This window comes from Falco naumanni, chromosome 10, assembly GCF_017639655.2.
Source record: "Falco naumanni isolate bFalNau1 chromosome 10, bFalNau1.pat, whole genome shotgun sequence".
Classification (NCBI taxonomy): Eukaryota; Metazoa; Chordata; class Aves; order Falconiformes; family Falconidae; genus Falco; species Falco naumanni.
In genome coordinates this window covers 15,564,852-15,577,009 of record NC_054063.1, presented here as the reverse complement: position 1 = coordinate 15,577,009, position 12,158 = coordinate 15,564,852, and the positions used below count along the sequence as shown (strand labels likewise).

General features: G+C 39.4%; 1 protein-coding gene across 3 annotated transcripts in view; it reads left to right on the top strand.

Moving 5' to 3' along the window:
• NELL1 (neural EGFL like 1) overlaps nucleotides 1-9,987 on the top strand; it is a 292,473-nt gene extending 282,486 nt beyond the window's left edge. For all 3 annotated transcript variants that reach the window (XM_040609298.1, XM_040609297.1, XM_040609295.1), the window contains 3 exons: nucleotides 4,598-4,774; nucleotides 6,501-6,725; nucleotides 7,995-9,987. In XM_040609298.1, coding sequence (XP_040465232.1) covers nucleotides 4,598-4,774; nucleotides 6,501-6,725; nucleotides 7,995-8,045 — 453 coding nt within the window. In that variant the 3' untranslated portion in view covers nucleotides 8,046-9,987. The remainder of the gene's footprint in view (nucleotides 1-4,597; nucleotides 4,775-6,500; nucleotides 6,726-7,994) is intronic.
• Nucleotides 9,988-12,158: the final 2,171 nt, after the last annotated feature.

Sequence of the window (12,158 nt, the reverse complement as noted above, 5' to 3'; positions counted from 1 at the left end):
ACTCGGTTTTCTTCATCTTCACAAGTTAATAGAGGAATGCTGTCATTGAACTAAGAAGAATTTTAGAAATGCACCAGTCTGAGGAACGGTTGGTCTTTTATGACCCCTTTGACCTGATGCGTTCATAGCACTGTTAAAGCCGTCCTTGGACACAGCAGAACGCTACTGGCCCTTGCATAAGTGTAAGTAAAATGAGACTCTGGCCACTGTAGAAAGCTGAACACAGAGCACGAGAACTGGCCTATCAATCCCCCTGCCTCAGTGCTTATGAGCCAGAGAAGCGTTAGAGGGTTTGAGGGGGACAAGGGAGAAGAGTTGTTTTGAAGTTGCAAGAAGCTGCAAGCCTTATCATTTCTGTATTGCAGTAGTATAGCAGAAGGAAAAATTAAGACTTCAGAGTGAATAGAACTGGCAAAGTATGCTCTTTGGGGCTCAAAAGGGACTATGTTCTCAGTTGCTATATTTTTTTTGCTTCAAGTAGCCTCAAGCTCCCTAAAACTCCTCCCTTCAGAAGCTGAAATGTACAACTCCACTGAATATATATCAAGGTTTTATTGTAATCTTGGGGAACTGGCTGGCTTATGAAAGGATTTCCAGTCAATAGAGTAAACATTATAATAAACATGAAGACATCAGGTCTGCCTTTGCAGAATTATAACTATTAGTATTCCCATTTTAGATTGCTTGTAATTTGTTTTATTCGCCATTTCTCATTGCACTTATTTCTTATGTTGAATGCTCTTATTAGTATATGAAAATATACAAAATTATTAGCTAGTACATAGATATTTTAAACTAAGACTGGCAATGTTTGTTGCTATGACTCTTCCTTTGTATCTTCCTCACTTTCCAGGTTTTTTTCCTCTATGCGTTAACATTTGCATTTAATTTCATTCCAGTAGCTGCCTGTTTCAAGAGCCAAATTCTTGTCTATAAAACAGGGAGAGCTCCTCCTCTATCATATCCCAGGCAGGACTTAAAGTGTTTATGGAAATACGTTACTGAAACATATTTTTACAAATTGTGATAGCTTCCAATACACCAGACTCCTTCCCAATCTGCTGCAGGACTCTTTCCTTTTCACGCAGTTGCAAGAAGAGCTGACCCTGCTTGACCTTTTTGCAGCCTGCTCGGTTTTCCGTGAGGAAAAGGGCAGAGTGTAACTGAATCATTCCTTATACTTTGTACTTGAACTTTGAAATGATCCTACGACTTGTTTTATCTAGGAGACAAATCAGCATTTCAGATTTAATGTGTTTTCTTTTGGCTTTTCTTTTGTCATGGTTATTTTAGGAAAGGTCAGATGGATATATTTTGTGCATTGGCTGAAACACAAAGGTGCCATCTTGAGACTATTTTAACTTAAAATCTGGTGCAAAGGAAATGAAGTATCTTACTTTGAAGTTCATTAAGTAAGGTTATTTGTGGAGTAGTATACAAGGGAATATGAGAAATTATAATACTTCCGTTATATAATGGAGCAAGGTGTCATTATTGAAGCAAAGGGCATTATTTCAGTGTTTCATAAGACCCAGTCTCTTCAAACCATCCTCATTCAAGTGAATATAAAGTTTACAAAAACCTAAGTTCTCAAAACTATAAATTAACATGGTACCTTAAGTATATCTGATGTGTTTTCTACAGGCATCTTCCTGAACTACTGTGGATTTAATACAATCAGATTTAAGACTGGTGGGAGTTTGAAGGGAAGCAGGGAGCTGTTGCTGTCTCCCATTAAAAAACTAAGCCTGCCTGTAGTCTGGCTGTATCTGGGCTTTTCAGTCTGTCCTCTGATTAAAACAACCCTCCATTCCCTATATGAAAAAAGCCGGGTCAAGGGGGCAGGGGGGATTAGCACAGCACTGGGAACAGAGGATGTGCCAGAGTGAAGTGTGCTCCTGAGGGTGAGAACACCTCAGTAGGGTCTGTCCAGATTGGTTTGGGGGCTCTGTGGAAACCTGAGTTACTGTTTACAGCGATTCCCTTCTGTGACAGTTTTTTCTTTGGTAAGAACAATTTTGTGGTCATACCACCGATGCTTATGAAGCATGTAGAACTGATTGAGGAAGGTGGGGAGGGAGAGATACTAATGAGATGCTGTATGTTATTACCTACCAAAACAAAATAAATAGATTTCTGTGTATTTCTCAATCCTCTGTATATTTCTCAGTGCTGCTATAGAGCTACAAAGATGCAAGTGAGATGTAGCTTAAGAGGCTTTGTGTCACTGCACTATAGGGATAAAAATGTTTTTTGAAAGGCATGGAACTAATGAGGTTGTAGATAAAACACAGATGCTTAAAGAATAAAGAGAGTAGCTGTGTATTATGATTGCCAAAAGGTCTCTAGCAAAATCATCAGGCTTTGTCAGTGTTCTGAAATAAAGAGAGTAAAGGCAATGTAAAAGGTTAGCTGCTCCCCAGAGGTAACAGCACGGGAGCTTAGCGAAGCACAGAACTACCAGCACTGTCACCAGCTGAAAAGGGAATTTGAAAACTGATCTTGACAGCTTGGAAACTGAACTGGAAGTAGGCAGACAGGTTATTGTTAGCCATTGTTAATCAGCACTCCATTATGGAGAGGAGAGAGACTGCCATAGTCGAGGGCATCGCATTGCTTGGATGCCTGGCACAGCCCCACGTGCCTGGAGCTAGTAGTCATCCTAGCAGAGCTTTTAGGCTGAGCTTGATGTCTGCCCTCAGCAAAGGGTGGAAGATGCCTGTGCTTTCCCACCTGCAAGAATGGAGATTTAATCATAGCTATCCATCAGGGGAGGCTTTTGGCTCTCTTCTTTCACCACTGGCTGAAAGGGGAGGATGGCTTCTTTATTTTTTGCAGGAAGGGTTTATTCCCAGCATTGCATCTGGACCTGGCTGGACCTGTGGCTAAGGAAACGGGCCACTGTCAGTCTTCCTTACGATTTACTCAAACTGCAGAGTAAGGAAATAAAGCGTGTTTATTCCTTCTTCCACAGCTAAAGCAGCAAACTACCCACAAGTACAGAATCCTTAGTTACCTTAAAGTGATACAAAACTGAATAAAGGCTGTAGGGCAATCTACTCCTCTGCCCCACGGCTGGCAAAAGCAGTTCATTTCCATGTTAACCTGGCATGTTTTCTACATTTCCATCATTCTGTGTTCTCTCCAGCTTTCCTTGTGAGGCTTAAAAATAATTTTAATTATTTTTATAACAGAAAGTAATATTCTAATCTATTCAAAACTATGATGAAATGCAGCAGTGACACTGACTGACATGGGTATTGTGATTCCTTGATGTTGATTTTGTACATGTTGCATTGCAGCCAAGACTGGCTTTGCTTAGAAACGAGAGCCAATTTTAAAAGGATCAGAGGAAATCAATTCCCTTGCTTTGATAGGTATCCCTTTATTTGGTGGCAATGAAAAGCTTGTTTTCCTTCTTACATAAGGTACAGGTTTATAGACTCAGAACATGGTTCTGATGAGAATATGGAAAAACTGCTACGAAATGTGTGGAGTTGTTTTAGGAGTTGTAGAATTGTGATCCAAAGCAGGATGTAGGCTTCACTCCTCTCACAGCTCTTTACCTACAAGTTTGCTACAGGGGAGGCTTTGCTTGAGTAAGGACCAATCCAATAAATAGTACCGAATGAAAAAGAAATTAATTTCTAAACTTTTCGATAATCTCCTTATTGTTAACTGATTTCAGTTCCATCTGTGTGTGGCAGATCAGGATGTTGGCTCACCTACCGCGAGGGGTGTAATTTCAAACACGATAGTCCATCCAATTTTCATGACTAGAATTAGAATCAATATGTTTCTCTGTGGTGCAAAGAGAATATATCCTTTTCTCTTTACATGCAGAAGCATTTCTTCTGTTTATCTCAAACAGTTCTGTTTAATGGTCTTTAACAAAATGGGCTGTTCAATGCTGTAAGCAAATATTTAGCAAAATCACATTTTGGAGAGCCTGTGGAATACAGGCCTTCTTTAATACATGAATTGTATTATAATGGATGATGTTAAGTCCATTTAGCTTTAAGCTGGCATACTTGAGGCCCAGATGTGGAACAGAACCAGTTGTGAATTGAGAGTGAAGAATGATTAGTGCTACTACGCTTTTGCTATATTGCTCTGCTATAAAGTTAAAGGGACCACCTTCGTAACTTCAATTTATTTATTCAAGTTATTTTCTTCAGAGTGATACATTCAGTCAAAATAGCACTAAACAAATACTGTATGTATTAAAGTGGCAGCTGCGTGGAGAGTTCGTTGATGTAACCAATGAGATATGAAATGTGTTTACTGTATTTCTTCTCAGATACTGATTTCTTTTAAATTCAATTAGCTGGAGACAGGAAAACAGTATTTTTAGATTCAGACAGTATTGGGTCCATGCACTGATAGAAATTGGGACGATACTGGTATTTGAGGTTTTACTCACAACTGGCAGGATCAAATCCTTGTTGACAGTAACATTGAATATGTTAAGAACGTAACATTTCCTGACGTGCTAAAGACGTGCCCTTTGAGATCGATAGATATATACACCCTGTGACCTTATCCAGGCTGCTACCTGGCAGTTTGTGGTTGATGTCAGGGCAATGTGTCCTTGCAGGATGGGAGGATTTTCTGCCGGAGGACAGCCTGCGACTGCAAGAACCCCAGCGCTGATCTCTTTTGCTGCCCGGAGTGCGACACCCGTGTCACCAGCCAGTGCCTCGACCAAACTGGGCACAAGCTCTACCGCAGTGGGGACAACTGGACCTACAGTTGTCAGCAGTGCCGTTGCCTGGTATGGACAAAGCGTTTCGGAAGGGAGCAAGAATAATAAGGATTGTGATTTTTATCAAAGCATACCTGGAAGCAGGCTCTTGGCTCTCTTTTCACCTGCTTTTCAGACTGAGAATGATGGTAAAGCACTTACAGAGCACCCGAGAACTGAAAGCTACACCATCAGTTCTCCTCTTACTGCTGAATAAATAGGTCTAATGAATGAAATGAAAAGCTTCACAGAAGTTTAGACACCCTGACTCTGTACTAACTTTAGCATTAGTCTGCTTTTGAGGACTCTTATAAGGTTGTCTGATCTTTAAATGACTTTTAAAATTTTTTTCACCTGATGGATTTGGTTGGAGGAGTTTCAGCCCTTAATTACAACAGCTGGTGTACCTGTCTTACTAAAATGGACAAGGCAATTTTTTTTTTTTTCATTGAGTGAATGTTAGAAAAATGGAGTGCCAGTGCCATGTGGTTAAATAGCAAAAATTAACCAAAAACAAAAAAAAAGGATAGAGAAAACTGAAATTACTAGAGAAACATGCAAAATAAAGAACATTTATTTTCTCATTAGACACTGTAGATTATTTCCCTAAAGCTTTAAGTTTTGCACAGATATACTAATTAGTGCAGCAATGAACTTCATTAAAGTTATCATTTTTCCATTTTTAGCTGTCTGTATAACATAGTCTTTTTAGATGATATTAATCAAGAGGTGTCTGAGCATCAGGAAACAAATTACATTCTGAGCTAAGTTACTGTTAAGAGATAATTATCAATAATGTACAACAGTAAGTATTGTATTTTCTATTCTCCTAAGATTATTTTTTTTTTATGTTTGCAAAAGAACAGCAAGAAACATTTGCAGCCAGCAGCAATGACAAATACTAGATGCGACGTGTTTTACGAAGGACACTGAGTTTGTGGCTAGCAGTTCTTTGCCTAGTTTTATGATTGGGTTAACACAGAGCTGAAAGAGTGGTGCCCTAAGTGCCATGTGTAAGGTTCTGTGCAGTGTGTGGTGTTACCAACATCTAAAGTACTTACAGAGCTGCATAAATGTAAGTTGTTGGAGGCCTTCGCAGGTTTAGACACACACAACAACACTCTACAAAAGTGACCTGATGGTTCTCTCTTCCCCATCTTTGCAATTCCTGCACTGCTTTTTTTTACAAAGGTAAATAATAAAATTAAATGACTCAATGGAACATAACCGGAATTGCTCTAACATTTCCTTTAGGAGTGGACAGTAAAATCAATTTTGGCTGCTGCTAGTGAGATCAATGTTCAATGCTTCTTGAACATACTAACCTACACCTATCTGCATTTTAATTTTCTGTTAAACAGTTGCTGTGGTCCTGCAGGGATGTTTGTGTGACCAGGTGTAGAAAGAGTGCCTGAGTCTGCAAGGGGATCACTGCAAAAACGGTAGCTGATGGAAAACTTTGGAACCCAGTATTTAATGTTGCCTTTAAAAACCTGAAAGAACTCCGTTTCCCCTGCAACAATGATGACAGTGTTGTTGGTTAGTCAAGAAACAGCCAAATGGTAGTCTGCTGTGTTTAGGAAACTTTGGCTCAGTATTTGAACATGCGTTTATACAATTGACTGAACTGAGGGCTGATCCGTTAAATTTATTTCAATTTTGGCAAAACAGAACTTTTCCATTCCATGAGATGCAAAGTTTCTTGGTGGCTAATACATGGCAACAAATTCAATGACCTTTGCTTCAATTTTTGCAGGAGGGAGAGGTGGATTGTTGGCCTCTTCTGTGCCCAAATCTAAACTGCGAGTACACAGCCATCTCAGAAGGAGAGTGCTGTCCCCACTGTGTCAGCGACCCCTGTCTGGCTGACATCATCACCTACGACATCAGGAAAACCTGCCTAGATGGCTATGGAATCACAAGGCTTAGCGGTGCTGTATGGACAATGGTGGGATCGCCTTGTACAACCTGCAAATGCAAGGTACGATGGGCAAGGTAGAAAGGTAATGGAAGTGTGTGTTGCTGAAGAAAATCAGGGCCACTTTCTGCCCTTGGAAGCTCACATTCAGGTCTCGGGGGAAGTAAATGAAACCCGAGGGCAGAAGCCTACATAAAACCCATGCCTTTTGTGTTTTGCAGGGTGGAAACAAAAAAAATCCATGCTTGTTGAAAATGTTGAGCGCAGATATGTAATATCCTAGTGCAACTTTCAGACATTCTGTTGGAGAGCCCTTCAGGCATTCTCAGTATGAATCTAGGCTAAGATTTTAATAATTGCCTAATGTGGGTGTTCATGAAAATGTGTGTTACGGAGCTGGTAAGCAGAGCCAAAAACACTAATACAGGTTTCACCACCAAGTACATAAGTAGAAACGCATTGCAGCTCAGAGATGAAGGCACTCCCACAACAAAGGTGGGAAAGGAATGCCACAGTCCCTATTCCCTGATCATCGGGATGTATTTAAATCCGATGGCTGTAATGCAGGAGTGCAGTCTGTCTCCATTGCTCCATGCAGTGATGACCGCACTGTGCTAATATCAGAATTAGGAAAATGTTGTTTTGCAATATATAAAATGTTCTTCTGTTCACTGTGGGAAACCGAGCTCTTGCTCCAGGGCTTTAAATTATTGAAGGTAGCTTTTCTGCCATTCTTCAGAGTTTTTCCTGTTTGTTTGTGATGGATTTAAAAGGAAAGGAAAAAAAAAATCTCATTTGGGGTTTTGGTGGTTGCTGTAGTTTTTTTATTACATAAGATAGTTTTGAAAATGACTGGATATTGCAGAGAGATATTTAACAATGGATTAAACTCCAAAGCCCTGTGTTCCCCCCACTCCCATCTGCCATGAATCAAGAATGTGAATGATCTGCTTATTTCAGACAAGCAGAAAGCTTCCCTGCATGGATCGTGTCAGAACTCTCTCCATTAACTCTCTTGCATGGGAGAAAAATCCAATCATCTCCATTGCCATTGCTGTGCTGCATTTTATTATGGGGACCACTGAGTCTTTCACATCCAGGTTTCTAGTTCATGTGTAGTTCAGGCCAGTTCGATGCTGTTGGGCAAATCAGCCTCCTCAGAAAGCCACCACAGTTGGGACCAATGAGGACGCCTTGGGATGATGGCTAAAGCAGATTTCTGTGTGCAGTAGATGTGTCAGAGATGCATCTATCTCTGCGTGCCACCAACCCCTTTGCCCTTTGTGACTTGTTCTGCAGAGGTGATTGACACCTGCTTGTTTGTCTGTGCAGAATGGGAACGTCTGCTGCTCGGTGGATTTAGAGTGTCTCAACAATAACTGACGTAGTCAGGCTGGACTGTGCCAAGGGAGGAAAACTGATGAAGTTAACACCTGAAACGAAGTCGTATGCGTTGGCGTTTTGTACAACAGACAATTACCAAAGTCTCCGCATGAGGAAGATGTTTGGGAGTTGCCTTTGGGACCTATCACTATGCTCATCCCTGCTAGCCGTGTCTGGGTGACTTACAGTACAGCGCATATAAGTCAATGGTTGTTAAAAGTTTTCAGTGTTGTAAATTACACACTTTTCCTGTCAAGAAATTTGCAAATATGTTTAAATTATTTCATGGGTAAACTAATGCTGTATTTTTGTTTTAATTTGTGTATTGACAACATGCTAGAATTCAGCTCTTCTTACTTTGAATCTAGATTTTACAAATAAGACAGCCTGTTGTGATTTTGTCCCACGATTCCACATACTTAGTTCCAAGGTCCCTGTCAGATGTATTTATGAAAATATGTATGTATGTACAGTCAAATTGCATAGTACTTATATTTCACAGCTATCCAACCTTTTGAAGCATTCAAAGATATATTTGATTGGACAGAATGGAAGTTATCGAAACAAGTCTGTCTTAAAAATTTATAAAACTAAATGCCATAAACTTAATGAAATGGCAAAAAAAGCACTTTCTTCTCCAAACATGCGGAGCAGCAGCGAGATTCCTGTAGTGAGAAATGGAACTAAAACCACATTCCACTGCCAATTCAACTCATATTCAGGAAAGAATCACTGGTCATTATCAGTATTCTGTTTTGCAAGAGAAACTGCAAGTTCTGGAAACGGTTGTAATAATCCCTCTGGATTGTGCAGTGATAAAACAGACAGAGACCCTTAGAGTGATATAACTTAATTTGTCTAGGTTAGAATTCGCTTTCAGTTGTAACATTGTTGATGAGTTCAGACTTTTTCCTTTTTTGTATTTACAGTAATAATGACATCTGCCATTCTCATTACCGCTACCATAATGACAAAGTGCAGAAGCACCTGTACCAGCGACATGCAGACAGGAGACCTTAATGCTTGGTAACTTTCATTACCAAATTAACAGCTCAGAAACAAATTTTCTCTTTTCATATTTTATGACATTCAAATATACTGAGTTTTAAGTTTACCATGCACACAGTGTTGTTTAGTACCTAAGTTTAGGCAGAAATACAAATTAAAACTCTTAACCCTATACAGAGGTTAGAGTTTAGAGTCTCTTCAGCTAATGTCTGGATTTTTTTCATGAGCCTAGAAAGTCTGTGGCATTAGAACAAGAATATATTTCTACAGTGATGGCATCTCCAGCTTAAATGTCACCTTTTTAACGTGCTGTTGTGTTTATTCTGCTCATTTGTGTCGTGTTTTTTGCTTTTTGTTTATTTAATTGAACACACTGAGTATATGGAAAAGAATGCAGAAATAATTATAGTGGCTACAGTTTGGAAAGTCTACATTTGTGAGTTTTTCATAGTTTCATGCAGAAAATGTGAAACCGATTAATAAGAATGAAGTGTGACTATACAGTGAAAAAATTAGTTGTCTTTTAAATGAAGTACTATTATGTTTCTTATAAGGGGACGGTGGCAAAACAATATAAAAATTACTTTCAGTCACTTTCAATCATTCAGACAACTTTATTCCCATTTTTTAAATAGGATTTGTTTTATCGAACAGGTTTGTGTGGTAAAGTTAAATTTATTTTCTTAAAATGCCCCATCACTTTCAGCTACTAATGTATTGACTATATTTGCATTGCCCTAATGATTGTATAATAAGGGAAACAGTTGTGTTTTATATGATACTCAAAGGATGTTTGTAAATCATAATGTCAGCTCATTTTGTATATCACATTGTAAAACCCAATGGTAATTCAGTTGGATGAGATATCCAGTGGGCTGAGATATAAAGGGGAATGATTTAAAACCTGTGGGATCTAAATAAACTCCTATGTACAGATTGCTTTCCCTTAGTTTTATTAGCAGAGTTTTAAAGCACTGATCAATGTCCTTTCCAGACTTGAACTCGTGATGGTTGCTAAAAGGAGAAAGAGTGTTTGCCCGGAGATGTAGCATCAGAGTTGTAAGAAATACTTCGTTTGTACTTAGACAAAATCATATATTCCCGTCTGTCATACACACCAATTTCTAAAGCTCTGCGAGTGGGATTAAAGACAGTGCAGGGTCTGAAAATCTTTCTTTTCCCATTTACCTTGTGGTAGTGAAGCCCTGTCCCAGAGTGCTTTCTGGAAGCTCCAGACCTTGTTAGCATCATATTCCACAGGAGAACAGAAGTTCACATTTTTCCACAGCACAGACCAATTTTCTTCCAGAACTCAAATGCAGATTAATTTGGTAAAACCCTTTCAGAGCATTTTATACAGCATTATGTGTCATTATCTCCAGAGTGATACAGCTTGAATTGTTTACACAGAGTCAAAATATTGACACAGACCTGTTTGTTTATGTTGCATTTTAAGCAGTTCCCCTGACTGTGATGAACTTTTCCTCATGAAGCAGTTTGATCACTAGTCACATCACATTCACCTTCAGAGTATTCAGAAGCCACAGCCTCAGCTCAAAGAGCACATTGAGGAGGAAATTAATTCACTGTGTTCCTCTGTGACTAAGGTAAGAACTTTCAAAACCTCATTCTTGATGAAATTCCCTATTCCCTATAAACCTATGGGCACTGCAGTGGAAATGCTGAAAAGAAAATAATAATCAAGTTGATTAGAATAATGTCTGAAAAACCTCCTCTTTGTTTGTGAGATGGACTTTCTCTCTGCTCAGAAGATCAGAACAAGAGTATTAACGTGAGGAGGACTACCAGCATAGCATCCGTGAAGGGCAACTGGCTGCCAGTTAAGGGGCTCGGTCAAAACTCTTACTAGATAGGCAGTTGGAATTTTGTAGCTGTTCCTACTTCTTGATCCTCTAAAGGAATATTTTCTCTGCATGTAACCCTTCTGATGACAAAAAATAGATGAGTGGGAAACAGAAAATGAAAATACCAGCTCTGGTAAAATGTCTTGCCGCCTCCTTTTGGCAAAAAGCTCAGCCAAGGCGCTAAAAGAGAACCTTGCGCTGCATCTGGTGAGGGAAGCGACTCTGCAGTCCTGTGCCCGTGTATTTGCAAACTCACCTGCTGAGATCAAGCAGGAGTGCAAGTGTTCTTTATAGTGGCTCCAAGGGTCATGGACCACGCTGAGCCACGGCAGTTGCTATTCAAAGGCTGAAGAAAATCCAAAGTATCCCCCACAAATGCTGAATAATTTCTGCCTAATTCACAGGAATGTGTAGGAGTTTTCTTAGCGGCTCCGTGTTGCTTCAGAGACCTAAACAACTGTCTTCCACTAATAGATCTTCTCCCAGGAGCTGTCGGTGAGTTTTCAGGTATACCTGTGTAGAACAATTAATTAATAACGTCTTTTCAATCAGATTGTAATAGCAAACAAAATATTGTCTGGTCTTCTCTGTGGCAGACAACGTTTTAAAAAAACAAAAGGTAAAGTGTCAGGAGTGATTACGCAAATGGTGGAGTAGATTGTAATAGAATTAAATCATAACTCCTACGAGCAATATGGGAATGTCTCACATCTAATGGTACTTACATAATCATCATTAATGAGGGGATTTTAAAAGGGCCCCGTGATACCGTTAGATATAAAATTTTAAGTGAGTGTTTTGATAAGACATAATTGTTTGAGGAACATGTTCTCCTGTCAGAAATACATACCTGCCGACAAGCTACTGTTCCTCTTAAGGTAGATCTTTGGCGCTCATTGAAATTTAAACTGATGCATGACAGACTCATGGCGGTATAAATTTAAAATAATGATAACAACAAAAAAAAAATGAATGCTTCATATTCTTACTGGTAGGAATCAGTGATAATTCTGTTTTAGCTGGTTGTGGACCTCAGAGAGGTGTCAGTGAAGCGCTGGTACTGCTTGTGATCTACAAATGGTCCTTGCAGGTGCTAACAGGATTATTTCTTCCTACTGGCTGGTAGTGAACATCCCCCCTATGCAGGTTTAGGTATACCTGAGAAGGCTGTGTATCAATAAGCTGGTAAAAAGAATCTGGTTCAGTTTTTTCTAATGAAATTGTCACCAGGAGATTCACA